Source organism: Mobula birostris, chromosome 13, assembly GCF_030028105.1.
Source record: "Mobula birostris isolate sMobBir1 chromosome 13, sMobBir1.hap1, whole genome shotgun sequence".
NCBI classification, from domain to species: domain Eukaryota; kingdom Metazoa; phylum Chordata; class Chondrichthyes; order Myliobatiformes; family Myliobatidae; genus Mobula; species Mobula birostris.
In genome coordinates, this window is record NC_092382.1 from 38,078,466 (window position 1) to 38,101,070 (window position 22,605).

The window sequence follows — 22,605 nt, forward strand, 5'->3', positions numbered from 1 at the left end:
CTCTCTGTTTTCTTGCCTGTCGCATTATTTGATCTTTAATTTTAAAGTGATGAAAGCAAACCAGAACAGATCTTGGTTTATGAGAATCCTTCAATTTCGAAGTAAATGCCTTGTGTGCCCTTTCTATAGCAGGCGGCTTTGATAGAATGGTAGGAAATAAAGTGTGGAAAAGCTTACCAAAGTAAGCAGTTAAATCTCCATCTTCAGCTTCTTCCTGCAGCCCAACAGTTCGTATATTCTTTCGGCGAGCCCTAGTTTCCAGGTCTATAATCTTATTTTGTTATCTTTGCAAATGAGTTGTAGCTTCAGGCAACTTCTGCTTAGTTATCTTCAATTCCTCTTCATGTGTAATAACTTGAGTTTCCAGGTCTTTATGTTTTCCCAGAAATGACTTCATTTCATTACTATTCTTTTCCAGTGGATCTTTAAATCATCCATTCTGATTCTTAATTGAATTCAGTGTCCGAACGATATCTTCAGCCCACGATGGCATTTCATCAGATCTTTGCTTTTGCACCTTTCCTTTCCCATTACCTTTATCACTAGGTTCAGGTAAATTCTTCCCACTTTTTGTAGACATAGACATATTGTTTCCCCCTCAAGAATCAGCAAATAAAATTTTTAAATTCAAAGTTTAAACTAGGCGAAGAGAAAGAAAACTAAGAGCAGCACAAAATTACTGCTGCTCCATTTGCAGACGGGGCGGTCCTCGCCTGCAGGAAATTCATGCAGGTGTACAGGATGATGAGAGGCATTGGTCGTGTGGAGAGGCTTTTTCCCAGGGCTGAAATGCCTAACACGAGGGTGCATAGATTGAAGCTCCTTGGTAGTCGGTACAGAGGAGATGTCAGAGCTAAATTTTTACACAAAGAGTGGTGTGTGTGTGGAATGCACTGCCAGCAACGGTGATAGAGGCGGATGCAATCGGGTCTTTTAAGAGACTCTTAGATAGATACATGGAGATTAGGAAAATAGGTAGGGTAATTCTAGGCAGTTTCAAGAGTAAGTTACATGGTTGTCACAACATTGTGGGCCAAAGGGTCTGTAATGTGCTGTAGATTTCTATGATTCTATGAAATTCAAGGGGAATCTCCTATCCCACGGAGTTGCAACCTGTCATCACAGGGACAGTGACAGCGGAGCAGCAGGGATAGATTTTGATATACTGATATGGAACGGAAATATGGGCGAGGACCAGATGGGCCGAGTGGCCTCTCTAGTGTACATTGTGAGTGTAGTAAAGACAGTATGTACCTGAGACACGGGATTTGATACAGAACTGATTTATCTTTCACAGATCCACAATATTAAACACCAGTCTAGTTTAAGGCTAACATCAGCAGAACAGACTCCTCCAATGCTCAGTGACCAGGGGTCAGTCCTGGGTGCGATGAGCAACTGCAAGAACTGCAGAATCTGACAGTAACAGTCCCTCATGAACCTGCATCTGCCTTCAGTCACCAGATCTATACATTGCAACAGTACAGTGACCTGATATGCGACAAAACAATAACTGTAACAAAGCATTATGACTGCAGAGAAAGTGCAGTGCAGATAGACATATGGTACAGGGTCACGTTGATTTACATTGTAGGGTCGAGTCCATTTTATCATTCATTTGGCTTATAACCGCAGACAGGAAGCCGTCCTTGAGCCTGGTGGTACGCGCTTTAAGGCTTTTGTATCTCTTCCCCGATAGGGGAGTGGGTTTGCAGCAAGAATGTCCAGGTTGTGAGGATCTTTGAGTACATGGCCTGCTTTTCCGAGACAGGGGAAGTGCAGGAAGAGTCCATGGAGGGGAGGTTTGTTTCTCTGATGTTCTCTGCTCTCCAAAGTTCTCTGCAGTTCCTTGCAGTCATGGGCAGAGCAGTAGCCATACGAAGGCGTGAAGTATCGACAAGAAGCTCAGAGACCTCGGCCTTCACCCTGCCTTGTGTAGCTGGATCCTGGACTTCATGTCAGATCGCCGGCAGGTGGTAAGAGTGGGCTCCCTCACCTCTGTCTCTCTGACTCTCAGCACACATACCCCACAGGGTTGTCTCCTTGGCCCCCTACTTTACTCTCTGTGCACCCATGACTTGTGTCGTCACCCACAGCTCCAATCTGCTAATTAAATTCGCTGACCACACGACATTGATTGGCCTAATCTCAAATAATAACGAGGCAGCCTACAGAGAAGAAGTCATCACCCCGACACGGTGGCGTTAAGAAAACAACTTCTCCCTCATGGTGACAAAAACAAAGGAGCTGGTTGTGGACTGCAGGAGGAATGGAGACAGGGACCAAAATTCAACATTTCCAAGTCTGTTATTGACACGAAATGCACATTTTAATATTGATCACGACACAATGTATTTTATACATTGTTAATGACATAAAACATATTTATAGATTGTTACTGACAGAGATCGTATAATTTGTGTTCCGTGTGTTATCTGAATGTACTCGCCTGTGATGCTGCCACAAGTCAGTGTTTCTCTGTACCTGTACCTTCCCGTACTTGTACACTTGGCAATAAATTCAACGGGACCTGAGAAATCTCAGTGAGATTTGATTAGTGATGATGATCTTGGCAGCTCGGTTGGTCGAATGTATGAGACGGTACACTGTTAAATGCAAAACCCTGAACGGTGTTGATGATCAGAGGGATCTTAGACTCCAGGTTCATCCCTCCCTGAAAGAGACTGCACAGATTGATCGGGTGGTTAAGAAGGCAAATGGCGTGGTTGTCTTTATTAGTTGAAGCACTGAGTTGAAAAGTCGGGAAGTTGTGTTGTGGCTGTTGCGAGCCTGCGGTCGGACTGTGACTGTGTCTTTAAGAGCGCCGGAGTGAGGAGGCGGGACTATGACGTCAGTCACAGGCTGACGGCGCTAACTGTGGATTTAACCATAAGAGAGAGAGAGCGATCTGCAGACAGGCAGTCGGCCAGTCTAAAGAGAGAGAGAGAGAGAGACTGGAAAAGCTGATAGCTTCAGTTTGTCGCAGCTGAGGCTCGGAAATCTCCTATGCTCTTGATCATCGGTACAGGGAACCACAACGAATGTGTGTGGCTATCACTTCGTATAATCCATAGGAGTGGATTTTGGAATATCTTGGGGGACCGCTTGTGTGGTAACCCCTGGAAGACGGTATTCCTGTGACAGGTCACTTTCGCTGATAACTCGTATGTGGACGGATTCAACGGATAAGAACTTCGACGACGGTTATTTTGATGTAACGGCCTTTTCTCTACGTTTCACCCTGGATTACAAATATCTCTCTCCCATCATTTATTCCATGGATTACTGAATTTTCCTACTTTACCTTCTCAAGACTCTAAACTTTGCTCCCTCGGGCTCGATAGTTTGGGAGCAATATTTACACAATACTGTTAACTTTTCTTTATTTCGTTGTTACTATATTTTTAGTAGATACTAATAAAGATAGTGGTTTTAACATCAAAACCAGATTCCAGTGTGAACTCTGTTGCTGCTGGATCGTTTCTAAAACGTTACAGTTCGTAACACAGCTTTATAAAACTAGTTAGACCACATCTGGAGTGTCTCGTACAGTTCTTGTCGCCCCCATTCTCGGAAGGATGTCGGGGCTTTGGAGAGGGCGCAGAAGAGGTTTACCAGGATACTGCCTGTTTTAGAGGGCATGAGTTATAACGAGAGGTTTCACAAACCGGGGGTTATTTTCTCCAGAGCGGCGCAGGCTGGTGTGAGACTGGATAGACGTTTGTAAGATGATGAGAGGTAGAGACAGAGTGGACAGAAGATATATTTTTCCTGGGGGTTGAAATGTCTAATACATTTAAGGTGAGAGGAGATGTGAGCGGCAAGTTTGTTTCTTTCTGCGGAGTGGTGGGTAGCTGGAGTCTCTGCCTGGGGTGGGAGACACCCACCAGTCACGTGATCCCGTTTGTCCCACCTGTTTAACCGCAGATGGGCAGCCTAGGCCCCGCCCTCTGGATGATGCAACAATCACTTCGCGCATGCTCACTGTGTCCGGGTGGTCGGTTTTTTTTCTGCTCAGTGCTGAAACGAATCGTCTACGCGATCGGCAAAGGCTCCTCGCCTCTTGGGTCGGGATCACTGTCTGCGGGCCGAAGATATCACTTTCCCAACGGTGAGTATTGAGACCGATCCTGAGCGGGGAGATCCGATGTTGGCCATGAGCCCCAAACTGAGGGCCAATTACTCATTTATTTTCCAGTTAGATGGGCTCGTCAGAAATGTGCAGACTTCACTTAATCTGCATTGAACGATCCAAACCAGGATCCCAGGCTGTCTATTTCCGCAGAATTGAATGGAAGTCCCGCCAACAGGTCACGTGAGGCTGTGTGCCGCAGTTCTGCCCGCCTTCCGCTTTGTGACGCAATATCACGTGGTGTGTGCTCCGAATCCCCGGATGGGTGATGATATTTCTCCATGTTGTGTTGTAAAATCTGATGTTGGCCACTGAGTCCCATTAACTTCCCCCAACTCGCCTCGCTTCCTGAGGCTCCTCGCATTTGTCATTGAGCTTCATGGCTGTCGTGTCTTCTACCTGTTTGGGGTGGGTGAAAAAGGAGAACATCCCAAATTGTGGGGATCTTTGATTTCACTGACAGACTGGGAACTCTAGAGGGGAGAATGGTTTCTGTGATGTGCACACGGCCAAGTGGTTAACCTGTTGAACTAGCAATCTGAAGGTCGTGAGTTCGAGCCTCAGTCCAAGCAGAGTGTTGTGTCCGTGAGCAAGGCACTTAACCACACATTGCTCCTGCACGTTAAGGGCCCAGCGACGGTGGTTGGTGCAGTATGCACAAGACAAGATCTGTATCCAAAGGTCTGTGCAGTTCCTCACAGACACGGGCAGAGTAGTTACCATGCAAAAATGATAAGTGTCCGGATGGGAAATTTTCTATGGTGTGTTGATAAAAATTTGGTGAGGGTCAAAGTATATATGACTAAGTTCTTGTTGTTTGTTCTAACTTTGTTATTTTGCTATCTTTTATACAGTAGTGTGTACTATTCATTCAGTATCTGTGTATTGCTGGAGGACCATCAGTGATTGTCCTTGATCCCTTCTCCCACCTGATTCCATCTGCTCATCCCTGCCCATCTTGTTCAACCTCTGTCCAGTCTCCTAACCCCACCTCCCCTGGTTCAGCAATATACATCAGCCATCTGGGTTAACCTCAGTCCACCCTGTATCCTACCACCTCAGTATTATATATCAGCAATCTTTCTTCTAACCTTGTCTTCATTGTGAAGTGTTCATTTACACCTTTGGCCTCGCTGAGTTATTTCCAGAATCAGTTTTTGTTAGCTGGAATGCCAGAGGGTCATCAGTTACCAGTTCTGTTGTGTATTGGTGTGGAGATGCTAGTTATTGAATTGTGACTGGCTGACACACTGCAGCATTTTTACTGGCAGCAAACAGCACTGGGAGAGTTGGTGCTTGGACAATAATCCTGTGATATGGAACTGTTGGTGTTTTGGCTTTGACTTTGGTTAGTGCTTCTACAGGTGGGGCTGGATGTTCATCCTGCTGCAATGAAGCAGAAATTTCGAGCAGCTGGACATTGGTTGTGGGGAAATCCCGGATTGCACCACCCAGTGTGAGATGCGGGAACGATGTGTGAGACTCTCAGGGTGGGTAAGTGGCAGATTCAGCTGTGTGACTCTGTGAGGTTGGGTCCTGGGATATCACAGTTTTAGATCAAAGTAAAATGGACCTGGGGATCAAGCTGCCAGGGTTTATGAGGTGTTGAGTGAATATTCCTGGCCTGGGATCAGATGTTTGTCTCTGGAGTTCCTTTGGAAGCAATGGCTGTTAATCTGAGGAGAGAATGAGTTTGTATTCCATCCCTCACGAGGAGAGGCTGTGATTAAATGGGCTGTTCTGTGTTTGTACCGTTACGTACCCTGTAACTGGGTTGCCAAACCAGCAGAATTGGACCACTCATTGGAGTCTGGGTTACTAGGAACTAATAAAGTTTTAAAGAAATAAGTAACACAGTACTCTAATCGTAAGGACATAAATGCAACAGGTTAGCAATGATAATACACACATGTACACAGAATTAGGGTAATAGGAATCAAACCAAGCTCTATCGCAGTCTAGGGGTAAAATGATCAGTCTTAAGTGGCGCAGAGTTCAGTTGAGCTTAGTGCAGTTCGCAGTAATCGCTGTTGTGCCGTTGGAGAGAGAGAGAGAAGGGGGGGGATGCAAATTTGATTCAGGCAGACCTTTGATGTTCTTCGCAGTTGGTTTCGAGCAGACCCTTTTATGTCTTCTATCCCGCTGTGGTCACCGACTGTGACCGCTCCGTTCCGGATACGACCGTTCTTCCGTGGTGATCCCGGCACCCAGGCAAGTGCGGACATTCACACCAGGCTCCCACCGATCGTACATTTACACCCTGTGAGTCTATGGTCGGTTCCCGCGATCAGACCTCCAAATCTCCCACCAACTTATGGGGGCACACCGCTCTTCCAGGGTCTCGTTATCTCATGATCTCGTGGTGTGTCCTGTGCCTTAGCGAACCTGTTCTTTTTATACCCCTGCAGAGGTATCGCCTGTCCATCAAACTTCAAACAGTTCAGGTTCATAGCAACCGGTCTGTCAATATTCTGAATTGTGTCTCTTTTCTGTTAATGTCTCTCTCCTCTCTCATTAACATTTTGAACGTTTCTTCATTGTCTCCCTTATCTCTCTCATTAGCTTCAATCATCTGATAACTTGGTTTGGCGTCACAGCACCAGTCAAAATAGACCTGGGGGTTCAGTGTTTGAACTGTGTTTGGAAATTCCTCCTTGCTGTCACCTGTCTGTCAGGCAGTGGAAATCAAACAGAAATTCAAGTTGCTGGAGATCTGCACTAAAAATGGGAAATTGTGAACCCATTCTGACAAAAGATTGTGAACCTGAATCGTTAAATTTGTTGCTCTGCCCACAGCAGTTCCTTACCTGTTGAGTGATTCTGGTGATTCCAGTTTATTTTTATTACATTCACACTGGAATGGTTTACATTTCCTGATTGTCTGTTATACTTGGGAATGTGTTCAGTGTAGTTGTTGCTAACAAGATTCACATGAATAATCTCAGGAATGATCGGCTTTATGAATGAGGAGCATTTGATGGTTATGGGGCTGTGCTCAATGGAGGTCAGGCGGGGTGGTGAAAGGGGAGGTGGTTAAGTAAACCTACTGAATGCTGAAAAGCCTGGATACAGTGGACATGGAGAAGATGTTTCCATTCGACGGAGAGTCTGTGATCTGACAACACACTCAGAATAAAGATGCTTCCCTTTAAAACTGAGATGAGAAAAATTTCTTCAGCCAAAAGATGGCTGATCTGTGGAATTTGTTGCCACAGAGGTTGGTTGAGACTGTTAGTTGGGTATATTTATGACAGAGATTAATATATTTGTGATTGCTAAGTAGCTTCAGGGTTACAGGAGGAAGGCAAGAATACGGTGTTGGAATAAATCTCCGCCATGGTTGAGTGGTGGAGCAGACTCGATGGATCGAATCACCTTATTCTGTTCCTACATCTCATGTCTTACCATGACTGAATGATGACTCCTTCCTATTCCTTATCAGGTTTTGTGAGGTGTCAGGGACAATTACAGATTTGTTCACTGAGATCATTATATTTGTCTTCAATGTTTAGATTTCAGTGAGCAGAAATATTTGTTCTCCTTTGTATTGTTAACGTACTTCATTATCTTTCATGTTAAAGTTAGACCTGCGTTGAGAGATTTATTGGAAGAAAAACCCCAACTGGAAGCAAACCACGACTGAAGACGAGGGAACAGCAACAAGTGAACCAGCCTGAGGATTGAGAGCATCAACTGGAGAGAACCCATCTGACTCGGAGAATCCAGTGATTCATCAGGAGAAAGTTTGGTGAGTCTCATTTACTCAAACACTGGTCCTTTAGACATTACATAACTGTACAGAGTAAGGCAGGGAATAGTTGTGGTGAGACTGAATGTGCCCAGAAATACAAGTTATGCATCTGTCAGACCCAGTTGCAATCACTCCAGGTCTGGTAATGTACTGTCAGTATCCCAGCTCTTTAAACTCACACACGTTCCCTCAGTGTTTGCTCATTTGAAGAACTTGCATCTTCTGAAGTAGCTTTTGGTCGGTTCTGAGTGTGGAGAGGGAAAGAGGGCTGTTTATATTTACCATCTTTCAAAAAGAAGTAATTGTTTGAAATTACTTGTTGCACACTCACGATCCATACCCTGTACATTATCAACCAGATTATTGACATAGATGACAAGTAGCAATGGGTGTAACCCTGGGGAACTCCACGAGGCACGGGCCTTGACTCCAATAAACAGCCTCCCATCATCACCATCTGCTTCCTACCATCTTGCTGTTCCCAGACTCTGGGCTCTGTGACAAACACAATGTTAGCAGCAAGATTAGACAGTGATATAAAGGGAGATTTGTTGCTTCCAGAAAGCTGCCTGACACAATGGACCAGATCCTCCCTTGTTTACAACTTAATCTGGCCAAGGACCCATCCTCCCGGGTCACACTGTGTCCGATAACCCACATCCCCAACCTCCCTCCACCTTGCCAGTAGCCCCACAACTTTCCCACCATTTATCCCACACCCATACACATAAACAAATCCACTCTTACAGCTTGGGGAGCCAGAACGAACTGATCCTACATCCCCGGCCCAGACTGTCCAGCTGGCTGGCTCCGTCCTGGCCCTTTCCCACTGCATCCGCCCCTCGATTTACACAAACCCGAGATCATTCCCTTCCTCATCGCTGCCCAACCAGGAGATCCGCCAGCAACAGCTGGGGTTGGCCCTGTGCTGTGATTTGCAGGAGGTCCCCGCGGCGCCACCAGTGGCCGGAGGTCGGAGGGACAACGTAGAGGATCTGGCTGTTCGGTTCTTTCACTGTGACACCCCCGAACTCTGCATTAACTCCATCCAGCCAAATCTGGACCAACTTTAACCACCAACAAATATAATTCCTCTCAGGGATCAGCTAACTGAATGATTCACTCATTTTTAGATGAAGGGGTACCTACACTGTTGGGGTGTTTAGATTGCCGGGAGACAAGGACCACAGGGACGAGAGGTCTTCAGTTAACTGATATGAACATGTCTTTACCCTGCTGGCAATTCCGGTGTATATTAGTAAAACTGTTGTTTCTGAAAATACTAAACAACGAGACACTGCACTGACTGAACCACCCCAGACCAGATCACTCTGGAAAGTCCTCCTCAGAAACATTGGGGCTTTGTGACCCAGCTCGAGAGATAGGTCACACTGCCCACTCTACGGACAACATGGTAGAGCAGGGCACCTGGCAGGGGACTTTAAATCACAAAACATTGGATTCAGTGATGAAACCCGTTGTTTCCTTCGTTGTCCTGCTGAAATTTAAAACATCCATTAAACAGCTCTCACCCACATGTGACATCACTCTGGCGCCCCACCTAAATCCATAAGTTATTGGAGCAGCATTGGGCCCAACACATCTGCTCTTCAATTTTATCATGGCTGTTCCAATTTTCTCAGTCCCAGTCTCCTTCCTTCTCCCTGTATCCCTTCATGCCCTGACCAGTCAAGGATCTAGCAACCTCTGCCTTAAATATCCACGGCTGCCTGTGGCAAAGAATTCCTCAGATTCACCACTCTCCGGCCAAAAAAAAACCCCTCATCTCCTTTCTAAGAGGATGCCCCTCTTCTGAGGCCAGTCTATAAACTCATCCAATATAGGAAACATCCTTTCCACATCCACTCGATCAAGGCCTTTCTTCATTCAAAGCCTTCATTTCCATCATCCAAATCATTGGCATATACAAATCGGTCCCAGCACCACTAGCAACCGGGGGTCAGTCAGTGAAGGCTGCCCGTATCTCCTTTTTTTCCTCCTGCCAATCAGCCACTGCCTTATCCATATTTGGATCTTTCCTGCAACACCATGGGCTCATAGCTTGTTAAGGAGCCTCATGTGTGGCACCTTGTCAAACACCTTCTGAAAATCCGGGTGCACAATATCAACCAATTCTCCTTTGAAGAAATAACCAAGCAGGATAAAGTATTCCAACAGAATTGTCATTTCAAAGTGTGTCAATGGGGCAGATTGTGTTGTGTGTCCAGGAATGATTCCTGTCATAGTCTGTGGATGGGCCAACTGGAGAAGATGCCATACTGTGTTTAGTACTAGGCAATGATGCTGGTCAGATGGGTGACCACAACACCCCAACTTTTATAATGATCATGGACAAGGATGGTAGCAGATGATATGGGACAGTATTTAATGATGGATAATTACAATGGTAGTCATAGCAACTTGGGAGGATAAACTGGAAAAAACATTTTGTCAGGGCATTGCACAATGGAACTGGGAAGTTGTTTCTGGAACACTGATATGGGGTTCTGGATAGATTCGTCCCACAGACAGGGAAAGAATGTTCATATAAACGAACCATGGTTCACAAGAGATGCGGACCTTTAGGAAAAATGAAGTATTATTCAGTTTTAGGAAGCAACATTCAAGCAAGGCTCTGGAGAATTATAATGTAGCCAGCAAGGAGATTAAGAAGGGATTGAGAGTTCAAAGGGGACTTGACATTCTTGGTGAGTAGGATTAAGGAAGGCCCCATGGCGTTTCACCACATGGGTGAAGTACAGAAGGATTGAGGGTAGGACTGCTCATGAGCAAAGATGGAATGAGGTGATAGGTGAGGTGCTTAATGAATGCTTTGCTTCAAAGTTACCAATGAGATAGACTGTGATTGTGACGTTAGCATAGGAGCACAGCAATGTTAAGAAAGAGGTGTTGATGAAGCTCCCAATGTACAGCACATTACGACAGGAAGTAAGGAGTTTTCAGAGGTATTGACAATGATCTTTGTGTCCTCTCCGGCCAGAGAAGCAGTAACACAGGATTGGAGGATGGCATCTTTTGTTCCATCATTCTATAAAGGGAAAAGGGAAAATCCAGTGAGTGTTACATCAGTCATCGGAAAACGCTTGGAAAGGAAATTTTGAGCATTTGGAGAAACAATATCTTACTATAGGTTGCCACTTTGGCTATTTGTTGATGAGTAGAGAGAATGGAAGGGGAGATGACAGAGAAAATTTTCCACAATGTGGACCAGTCACACACAGAATATCTACCAACATTTGGATCTGCTGAGTCTGATCAGGAGTGACCATGGCATTGTGCATGGAAAGTTGTGTTCAACAATACATTTTTAAGATGTTTGAAGATGGTTGTCAATGAGGGTGGGTGAGTGGATGTTGTACATTGGACTACAGTAAAGCCTTTGACAAGATGCCACATGACAGCTTGGTCTGGAAGATAAGGCCCCATGCGGTACAGAGAGAGAAAGTTAGATGGATTCAAACATTACCTTGAAAGCAGCAAGCGAAGAGTGGTGGCTGAAGGTTTCTTCCTATTTGATAGCAATGATCTGGATGCGAATGCACAAGACTTGACTAGTAAGCTTGCAGATGACACAAAATTAGTAGATGGTGCTAATGATGAAGATTATCATAGCTTATAGGGGATCTAAATGTGCAGAGGAGTAGTAAATAGATTGCAAAACCGACACAATCAGCAATGGTTTCATGCAGAGGTTGGTGATGATGTTGATACAACTGCCAGAGGAAGTGGACGAGGCAGGCACAATTGTATAATTCCAGAAGCAGTTGTGATGTGTAGATGGAATGAAAATGCCAAGAAGGAAATGGAACACAGGAAATTAGGACCATCTCTGTGGGCAATATCGTCAGCATTTTCTTGTCGGACTGAGCGTCTGTATCTGCTGTATTGCTCTGTGTCTCTATCAGTAGGATGTGTTAGGTATCACTGGATAGACATACAGACATAGTGTTTAAGTTGATGGCAACGAGGAATGTTTGGAATGTTGCTCTGATACAGCAGATGGCGATACTGTCACATTTGCAAGGTAATTTTACTCTCCCTGACTCACTGTCTGCTTGTTGTGTGTAATTCAGGGCATCACCAGCAGGCGGAGCTTTTCTGCACCGGGACCAAAATGTAAGCAAGAAGACGACAATCAACAATTGTTAGTCAGAATCAGAATGGCTACAGGTATGTTCACTGGGATATTTATAATTAAACTTCTGTTGTGTTTGTCCACAGTAGATCAGATGAAGAAACTTACACAGGTGCTAACAGGGCACAGAGAAGTTTCGTCAGGGTCATTGATCCCACTGGTAAAGCGGCCTTGAGTAATTGATAATCTAACAGTTCCAGTGCAGGGACCTGACACCGATAATGGTCAAATCACTCCACTCACCTTGCAAAGCTTAAGTTAAGTGAAAGGACCAGGAGGTCCTGAATCAGCTGGTTGTGAGTGAAACACAGACAGGAATGTCACAGCAGTCTTGTGGGTTATGTAAATGTCCAGGATCAGGGTCTGTTTCACATCCAGACAGGCCCTGATGTGTAAGACATCTCCAGCTTTTATTCTAAAAGCTCAATGCCTGATGATTGGAGCATTTCCAGGATATGAGAGATTGTGTGATAACACAACATTTCAGATTTTGGAAGAACAGGTATCAATCCCCTGGTTTCCTTGTCTGCTGCGCAATGGTGAGGAGGGGAGTTTCCAAAATCTGTTTTCTGTAGCTGAGCCGAGAACATTGTCGGTGTTGGGAAAAGCTGAGCTTCAGATGCTCAGCTCACTGTCGATAAACATGTGGTCTGCTTCAGATTTTTAATACCCCAATGAATGCCTGGGCTGTGGACAAATAGCGAACATGATTTCTGAATATTTCCCTATGGAGATGATCTGCTACCTGGATTTAAATTCCCAGGATCTCTGATGGGAAACCCAGTATAACCAATAACCAACTGTCTTTGTCTCCCGTAGGCATTGTGATTGTGCTCAACTCTGTGATTCCAGCTGGAATAAAACAGAGATTATAGCCTGGAAACGGGTCCTTTGGCCCAACTAATTCATGCTGATCTAAATGTTCGAGCTTGCCCCATTTCATGCAGTTTTTCCTCAAATTATCCTCGGAGTTGACTTCTATCCTTTTTCCAGCAACATCTTCTTAAAAATGTAATTTTATTAGTGTTAGCAGGCTCATCTGGCTGCACGTAATTTATACCCATCACCCTGCACATACAGAAATGCCCCTTTGGTCCCTTTCAAATCTCTTCCCTCGAGTCCGAGACTCCCCTACCCTGGGAAATAGACTGTGACCATCAACTGTATCTGCACCCTTGATTATTTTATGTAATTGAGTGAAGTCACCCTTCAAGCTCCTGTGCTCCAGGGCAAACTGTCCCAGCCGATCCACATAACAGAAAACCCAACACCCTAGTCCAGTACCATACTGGTCATTCTCCACTACACTCTTTCCAGCATAATCATTTCCATCCTATAGATTAGCAACTGATACTACACACAGAGCTCTCTAAGGGAGACTTTGCCAATGACCTGCAAAATTGTTACATGACGATCATCCTGCAGAGGATAGAAAGGGAACCAGGGCATTGGACAGCATAGATCTCAAGGTAATGGTCAGTCTGTGACCCAGGAGACCTGACAATGTGCATCTTAAGCCAATGGTCAGTCAGTGACCAAGGGGACTGGACATCATGTGACAAGGCGATTGGAGAAAGTGTGATCCAGCAGATCGGACCATGTGTAATCCCGTTGCTGGTCTGTGTGTGACACAGATGTCTGGACAGTAAGTGGCCCTAGGAGATTTTAGCTTGTGGAAGATAATTGCAGTGATATCTCCTGGTTCCACTAAGATGTCCTGGTCATCAGTGCGTTCAACTACTGTGTATTGGAGATCAGTATTACTGTGTCTACCCCGTTTGTTTTCTGGGAGTGGATGTGTCTGGTCAGCAGCTTATCGGGAGGGTCAGCTAGCAAGAAGTGTGGTTCACATTCACCAGCACAGTCCCAGTCCAAATCAGGTCAGCCAGAGTCTCGGCTCCATTGCAGACACCCATTGTCAATCAGTTCTTCTCAGTTCTAAATCACTCTAGTATAACCTGCAATTCATCACATATTTCAGGTGGGAAATTAAATCATGTACGGAAAGTACTCAAGAGGTTTTTACCAGGCAGCTCACCAAGGAAAGATGATCGGGACACGGGGAGCAAGGTACCAAAGCAGGGTCAGGTTGAGAGCAATGTCCCAATAGAATGTGGTCCGGCCGCAGAGGAGGGAGAGCAAAGTCAGCCCAGAGACAGTGACGTCAGAGACACCGATCCGGACCCTGGAACCGGTACAAGTGAGGCGACTGTCTATCAGCCCAGAGACAGTGACGTCAGGAACACTGATCGGGACCCTGGAACCGGTACAAGTGAGGCGACTGTCTGTCAGCTCGGAGACTCATTAAACACGGAATTGTCAAGTCCCCAACCAGGAGCAGGTGAGTGAAATATGAGCATGATGTGTTCACAGAATGCGGCAGGGAGGAGGGTAAATGTGAGGCCTTGTTGGAGGGTTACTAGAGAGGGGAAATGTATGGGTGTGGTACAACTGGCTTACTGAGGCACCTGTTAACCCACTACTAGGCATGTACTACCTGCTCTGTTTTCCAGGCTGTGTATTGGAGGAAATGCAGTGTTCCAGATAAGGGAGTATTTCCAGGAGGTGAATGACGGGAAATGTATTCACCAGGATGTAGGGAGTATCTCTGGGAAGTGACAATTATTGACAGTCCGAACATTTATTGCCCATCTTAAACTGAAATAGGTGAGTGGGTGGGATGGTGGGAGAGACAGGTTTCTCGTAAATGTGGTCCTTCTGGTAACATAATGCCCAGAGCGGTGTTGGGTCGGTTTTAAGGCCAGTGTCAGAGATTAGGATAAAATCTCTGTTTCCAGCTGAAGGCAGGTGAATACTGAGGTTCAAGACATGATTGGTTTAAGTTGGGTGAGAGCGGTGGAGACAAGCGATATTTGAGTTTGTGTCTACATTCTCTTTTTATATTCACAGCGCCAGCGTTTACGATCTCTGACCTCCTGGCGCAGGGGGGTGAATATCGACTGTACCAGCTGACAAAGTTCTACAGGGACAGACTGGAACAAGCGATTGAAGAAAAGGTTGAAAGACTCGGTTGGATGTTGACAAAGGAGGGACACTTCAGTAGAGAAGAAAATGAGGTGAGTGTATTTAGTGTATTGTCACCAAACTGCTGGTATCAGAGGGAATAGTGATCAATATTAATCTGCTGCACGTTCTAGGAGTTGTACATGACAGTGGAGACTTTTAGCTCAAGCTTGTCTCTCGCAGATCTGGTTTCAGCTGTTAAGGTGGGGAGCACTGGGAACGACAGGTTCAGTGTCACCTTTTCCTCTCACGCCTGCTGTATTTATCAGTGTGATATACGAGCAGTGGCTGCATATCTGGACCGTTGAACAGACATTCAGTCTAAAACTAATTTCACATCTTATCGGGATCGTCGGTCAAATTCACCTCAGCTCACTAATCCAGGATGAATATTAAAATTGGGCCATCTGGCTTCACTGCGGTACTTGCAGGAGGGAAACCTGCCAACCACAGCTGGTCTGGTCTCCATCTGAGTTCCTGAACAATGAGTAGCTGACTTGTCAGAGTCATAGAAAAGTACAGCACAGAAACAGGCCCTCTGGCCCATCTATTCCATGCCGGATTATTTAAAACGTCTATTCCCATTGACCTGCACTGGGTCATGGTGCTCTATACCCTTATCATTCATGTATCTATCCAGACTTCTGTTAACCGCTTGTACCACTTGCTTGTTCCACACACTCACCACCCTCTGAGTGAAGTTTCCCCTCACGTGCCCTTGAACTTTTCACCTTGCATCCTTTACTGACCTCTTGTTGTTGTACCCCTGAACCTCAGTGCAAAATGCCTGCCTGCATTTACCCTATCTTTCCCTCTCGTAATTTGTATATCTCTATCAAATCCCCTCAGTCTTCCCTGTTTGAAGGCATGAAGACCTAACCTGTTCAATTCTTTCTTCTAACTCAGATCTTCCAGTGCTGGAAAAATCCTTGTAAATTTTCTCTGTATTTTTTCAACCTTCTTTACATCTGTACTATTAGTAGGTGACTGGAACTGCACACAGTACTCAAAATTAAGCCTCACCAACGTCTTATACACGTTCAACATCATAACTCACCTCCTGTACTCAATATTTTCATTTATGGCTTGTGTGACAAATACTTTCTTTCTGATCTGTCTACCTTTGCTGCCACTTTTAATGGATTATGGATCTGTATTCCCAGATCACTTTGTTCTACCACACTCCTCAGTGCCCTATCGGTCACTGTATAAGATTGACCCTTCCAAAGTGCAACACGTTGCACTTGCCTGCATTAAATTGCATCTGCCATTTTTCAGCGCATTTCTCAGCTGCTTTAGACACCACTGCAAGCTTTGGTAGTCTTCCTCACTGTCCGCTACACGTCCTCACTCTTGACGTCATCCGCAAATTTGCTGATCGAGATAACCACATTTTCATCCAGATCATCGATATAGATGACAATCAACAATGGACCCAGCACCGATCCCTGTGGCACCGCACGAGTTATAAACTCCCAGTCAGAGATGTAATGGTCTATAACCACTCTCTGTCGTCTTCCAGAAAGCCATTGTCCAATCCAATTTTCCAATTTACCAGTTTACCTTGACTGCTGAGCAGCTGAACTTTCTTGCCCAGCCTCCTTTGTGGTGCCTTGTCAAATGCCGTGCTGAGGTTCATGTAGACAACACCCACTTCCATCCATTCATCAAGTTCCCTGGTATCTTCCTGGAAAAGCTTTAAGATTGGTTAGACATGAACTACCACGCACAAAGCTGTTATCTCATGACCCCAAAAATCAATAGGTTGTCCTAAAAGAGCATATATATCAGGCGAACCTTTTGGTGAGCTCTTTTACATTATTAGCTAGATTACCTTCATATTTCATATCTTCTCTACTTGTGGTTTTTTTAGTTGCCTTCTGTTGGTTAGTAAAAGCTTCCCAGTCCTCCAGCTTTCCATGATATTTTGCTATACTCTATGCCCTCTCCTTTGCTTTTGTGCTGCAATGACTTCCTCGTCAGACACTGTCCACCATCCTTTGGAATAATTTTTCATCTTTGGGATTATCTATCCGGTGCCTTCCAAATTTCTCCAGAAACTGCAGCCATTCCTACTCTGCCATTGTCCTTGCTAGTGCCATTTTCAAGTTTATTTTTGCCCAGCTCATCTCTCATGCCTCTGTAATTCCTTTATTCCATTGTAACATTGACACATCTAACTTTCCCTTCTCCCTTTCAAACCGTAGCGTGAGTTCTATTATTTTATGATCACTGCCTCTTAAGGGTTTATTTATCTTAAGTTCCCTAATCAAATCTGGTTTAATACACAACACAGAATCCAGATCCACCTTTCCTATAGTGGGCTCAACCATAACCTTCTCTCAAAAAGCCATCTCATAGGCATTCTATACATTCCTTCACTTGGGATTCAGCACTGACCTGATTTTCCAAAATCTACCTGCATATTGAGATTCCCCATGACTGTTTTAACATTGACCTTTTTACATGCCTCTTCTCTCTCCCATTGGAATTAGTAGCCCACATCCTAGCTACTGTTAAGAGGCCTGTACATAATTTCCATCAGGTTCATTTTACCTATGCGTTTTCTTAACATCTACATCATCCAATCCGATATTACCTCTTTCTAAGTACTTTTCCTTTTATGACAACAGAGTCAATGCAATCCTTCACCTACCTGCCTATCCTTTCGATTAAATATTTATCCTTGGATGTAAACACCCAACTAGGATCTTCTTTCAGTCACGATTCAGTGATGCCCACCATCCATTTTTCACTCTCTCAATCTCAATCTTTCCATTCTTTTTGTTACATCTTTTTGATGTAATATTGCACATTGACGGATTGAGGAAATTAAGCACGTTGCATCGACTGCAGGGTGTCAGTAAATCTTTATTCTTTCACACTATTCATTTAAAATTTCCTTCAGTTACTGTTTCTCTGTTAATGACTGAACACAGGGAGGATGAGGCAGCAGCCCAGTGACTGCATCAGTTCTGAAGCTACTGGGGCCATGAACAGATATTTTCCTCCACATTCTCCATGTCTGTCTGTCTGCTCCACAATAAATTCATTGTTTCCTTTTATAGAAAGTCACTGAACTGACAGAGAAGGGAAACCGGACAGAGAGTTCCACACTCTTCCTCCGTTTGGTGATGGGCAAAGGCTCCAGGGCCCGGAGGGCGATGTGGGAATCCTTTGTGACGTGGAGGACTGAGTTACCAAAGTTGGACAGAATATTGAAGGAAATACAGGAGCTCGGTACGTTAAAAAACACGCAGTGAACACAAAGCCATATTGAAATAAACAGTTTAAATTACTTTAGCTCTGTTTTCATTGACGTATTTTTGATTTAAACAGGTCCTGGTCCATGGGAATACATGAACATCGCCCAAGGCTTATCTGAGTTACCCACTCATCTGATAGGTGAGTGATGAAATGCTAAGTTCAAACCACATCTCAAATGTTACACTGACTTGGCAGAACCTGGTAATGAACATTTACCATAAATCACTTGCTGGTCTATGGATTTAGGTTACAATTCAGAGAATAAATTTTTCCCACTAATCCAGCTGTTGATTTTGCTGAAGCCTTCACTCCAGGCCCTGCTGCTCTGGGAATCCCCACACACCCCAGGCAGGCTCCTGATACACTGTATCATTCAGTCCAGGTGACTTTTCTATCTTCAGACCTTTCAGATCCTGAAGCACCTCCTTCGTACTTGCAGTCCATTCAATTCTGTTCACGGATGCTCTTTTCATTTTGTAATTCCGCTAGTGACTTCCATAGAGATTGCCTGGCATTTCCGTTTCACCCATTACTGCATAGACATCATTTTTCAGTGGTCCGATATCAACACTTTCCATTTTCCTTACTCTTTATATATCTGGGGAAAAAAAAAATTGTTATCCTCTCCTGTATTATTGACCATATCCTTCCATTTCTTGGACATTCATTTATATCCAGGACAATATATATCATAGTTGCCTCCGACACGACCCAGGCAGTGAATTCCAGGCACGCACCACTCTGTGAAAAGCTACCCACAAGTGCTGTAAATTTACCCCATCTCACCTTAACCAAATGCCCTCTGGTATTAGACACCAGTCATATGTGGGAAAAAAAACAAAATACAGGCCATCTACCCAAACTCTTATCTCTCAAACTTGTACACCTCTGTCAGATCTCTATTCTAACCCCAGAGTAAAGAAACTAAGTCTATCAAACTTCACTTGTCTCACATGCCACCGAATCCAGGCAACGTCTTGATGAAACTGTTCTGCACCCTCTCCAATCATTGCTAGAGCTGGACAATCAGAAGTGAATACAATACTCCTGATGCACCCTAAGACTTAGGAACAGAATTAAACCATTCGACTCAGTGAATTTGCTCCACAATTCCTCTCAACCCCATTATGCAGCCTTCTCCCAGTAAACGTTGACCATTTTCCTAATCAGGAACATTTTAAATATACCCAATGACTTGTCTTCATCAGCTGTCTATGACAATAATTTCACAGATTCACCACCCGCCAGTGGAAGAAATTTCTCCCAGTGTGAGTCCCCGCCAGCCAGGACAATTCACCACAGTTCCCAAGCATGTTAATTTTCTGTATAAGCCTCCCATGTGGGACGTTGTCAACACCTGACTAATATCCAAGTAGACAATATCAATGTGTAATTTCATCTATCACACCTGGAAGAACTCAATCAAGTTAGCAAGAAACACACATCAAAGTTGCTGGCGAACGCAGCAGGCCAGGCAGCATCTCTAGGAAGAGGTACAGTCGATGTTTCGAGCCGAGACCCTTCGTCAGGATGAACTGAAGGAAAAGTTAGTAAGAGATTTGGAAGTGGGAGGGGCAGGGGGAGATCCAAAATGATAGGAGAAGACAGGAGCGGGAGGGATGGAGCGAAGAGCTGGACAGGTGATTGGCAAAAGGGATATGAGAGAATCATGGGACAGGAGGCCCAGGGAGAAGGAAAAGGGGGAGGGGGGAAAACCCAGAGGATGGGCAAGGGGTATATTCAGAGGGACAGAGGGAGAAAAAGGAGAGTGAGAGAAAGAATGTGTGTATATAAATAAATAATGGATGGGGTACGAGGGGGAGGTGGGGCATTAGCAGAAGTTTGAGAAATCAATGTTCATGCCATCAGGTTGGAGGCTACCCAGACGGAATATAAGGTGTTGTTCCTCCAACCTGAGTGTGGCTTCATCTTTACAGTAGAGGAGGCCGTGGATAGACATGTCAGAATGGGAATGGGATGTAGAATTAAAATGTGTGGCCACTGGGAGATCCTGCTTTCTCTGGCGAACAGAGCGTAGGTGTTCAGCAAAGCGGTCTCCTATTCTGTGTCGGGTCTCGCCAATATATAGAAGGCCACATCGGGAGCACCGGACGCAGTATATCACCCCAGCCGACTCACAGGTGAAGTGTCGCCTCACCTGGAAGGACTGTCTGGGGCCCTGAATGGTAGAGAGGGAGGAAGTGTAAGGGCATGTGTAGCACTTGTTCCACTTAGAAGGATAAGTGCCAGTAGGGAGATCAGTGGGGAGGGATGGGGGGGACGAATGGACAAGGGAGTTGCGTAGGGAGTGATCCCTGCGGAAAGCAGAGAGGGCGGGGAGGGAAAGATGTGCTTAGTGGTGGGATCCCGTTGGAGGTGGCGGAAGTTACGGAGAATAATATGTTGGGCCCAGAGGCTGGTGGGGTGGTAGGTGAGGACCAGGGGAACCCTATTCCTAGTGGGGTGGCAGAAGGATGGAGTGAGAGCAGATGTGCGTGAAATAGGGGAGATGCGTTTGAGAGCAGAGTTGATGGTGGAGGAAGGGAAGCCCCTTTCTTTAAAAAAGGAGGACATCTCCCTCGTCTCAGAATGAAAAGCCTCATCCTGACAGGAGATGCAGCGGAGACGGAGGAATTGCGAAAAGGGGATGGCATTTTTGCAAGAGACAGGGTGAGAAGAGGAATAGTCCAGATAGCTGTGAGAGTCAGTAGGCTTATAGCAGACATCAGTGGATAAGCTGTCTCCAGAGGTAGAGACAGAGAGATCTAGAAAGGGGAGGGAGGTGTCGGAAATGGACCAGGTAAACTTGAGGGCAGGGTGAAAGTTGGAGGCAAAGTTAATGAAGTCAACGAGCTCAGCATGCGTGCAGGAAGCAGCGCCAATGCAGTCGTCGATGTAGCGAAGGAAAAGTGGAGGACAGATACCAGAATAGTCACGGAACATAGATTGTTCCACAAACCCAACAAAAAGGCAGGCATAGCTAGGACCCATACGAGTGCCCATAGCTACACCTTTAGTTTGGAGGAAGTGGGAGGAGCCAAAGGAGAAATTATTAAGAGTAAGGACTAATTCCGCTAGACGGAGCAGAGTGGTGGTAGAGGGGAACTGATTAGGTCTGGAATCCAAGAAGAAGCGGAGAGCATTGAGACCTGCCTGATGGGGGATGGAAGTATATAGAGACTGGACATCCATGGTGAAAATGAAGTGGTGGGGGCCAGGGAACTTAAAATCATCGAAAAGTTTAAGAGCGTGAGAAGTGTCACGAACATAGGTAGGAAGGGATTGAACAAGGGGTGATAAAACAGTGTCGAGGTATGCAGAAATGAGTTCGGTGGGGCAGGAGCAAGCTGAGACAATAGGTCGGCCAGGACAGGCAGGTTTGTGGATCTTGGGTAGGAGGTAGAAACGGGAAGTGCGGGGTGTGGGAACTATAAGGTTGGGAGCAGTGGATGGGAGATCCCCTGAGCGGATAAAGTCGGTGATGGTATGGGAGACAATGGCCTGGTGCTCCTTAGTGGGGTCATGATTGAGGGGTAAATAAGAGGAGGTATCTGCGAGTTGTCGCTGTGCCTCGGCAAGGTAGAGGTCAGTACGCCAGACTACAACAGCACCCCCCTTATCGGCGGGTTTAATAATAAGGTTAGGATTAGTGCGGAGGGAGTGGACAGCAGAGCGTTCGGAAGGAGTGAGGTTGGAATGGGGACAAGGTGCGGTGAAGTCGAGATGGTTGATGTCCCATCGGCAGTTAGCAATAAAGAGATCCAGAGCAGGCAGAAGACCAGAGCGGGGTGTCCATGAAGAGGAGGAGGTTTGAAGACGGGAGAAGGGGTCATCGGTGGGAGTGGAAGAGTCTTGCTGAAGAAGTAGGCTCGGAGACGGAGACGGCGGAAGAAAAGTTCCGCATCATGGCGAACACGGAACTCGCTGAGGTGTGGGCGAAGGGGGACAAAGGTGAGGCCCTTACTGAGAACAGAGCGTTCTGCCTCCGACAGTTGAAGGTCGGAGGGGATGGTAAAGACCCGGCACGGATGAGAGCTGGGATCAGAGGGGGGAGGGGGGAGGCTGGGGGTGTCAATGGAGAGGGGAGGGTTGGGGTGAGAGGAAGATGGAGCCTCCGAGGGCCCAGGAGTTGACGGTGGGATCTGAGGAAGACGGGGCTGCGGAGTGGTGGTGGGAGAAGGGGAGACGGGAGTCACAACAGCAGCACATAAAGACCTGGCCTGGAGTTCAGGGCTGGAGTCGACTCCCGTCTCCCCTTCCCCCACCACCACTCTG

At 45.7% G+C, this 22,605-nt stretch overlaps 1 protein-coding gene across 1 annotated transcript in view; it reads left to right on the forward strand.

The window, feature by feature from the left end:
- Positions 1-3,966: 3,966 nt before the first annotated feature.
- Positions 3,967-22,605, forward strand: part of LOC140206727 (NACHT, LRR and PYD domains-containing protein 3-like) — a 37,303-nt gene continuing 18,664 nt past the window's right edge. The window contains exons 1-7 of the mRNA XM_072274913.1: positions 3,967-4,111; positions 7,714-7,880; positions 11,978-12,074; positions 14,021-14,380; positions 14,950-15,116; positions 18,132-18,303; positions 18,403-18,468. Of these exons, the coding sequence (XP_072131014.1) occupies positions 12,065-12,074; positions 14,021-14,380; positions 14,950-15,116; positions 18,132-18,303; positions 18,403-18,468 (775 nt within the window). The 5' untranslated portion in view covers positions 3,967-4,111; positions 7,714-7,880; positions 11,978-12,064. The remainder of the gene's footprint in view (positions 4,112-7,713; positions 7,881-11,977; positions 12,075-14,020; positions 14,381-14,949; positions 15,117-18,131; positions 18,304-18,402; positions 18,469-22,605) is intronic.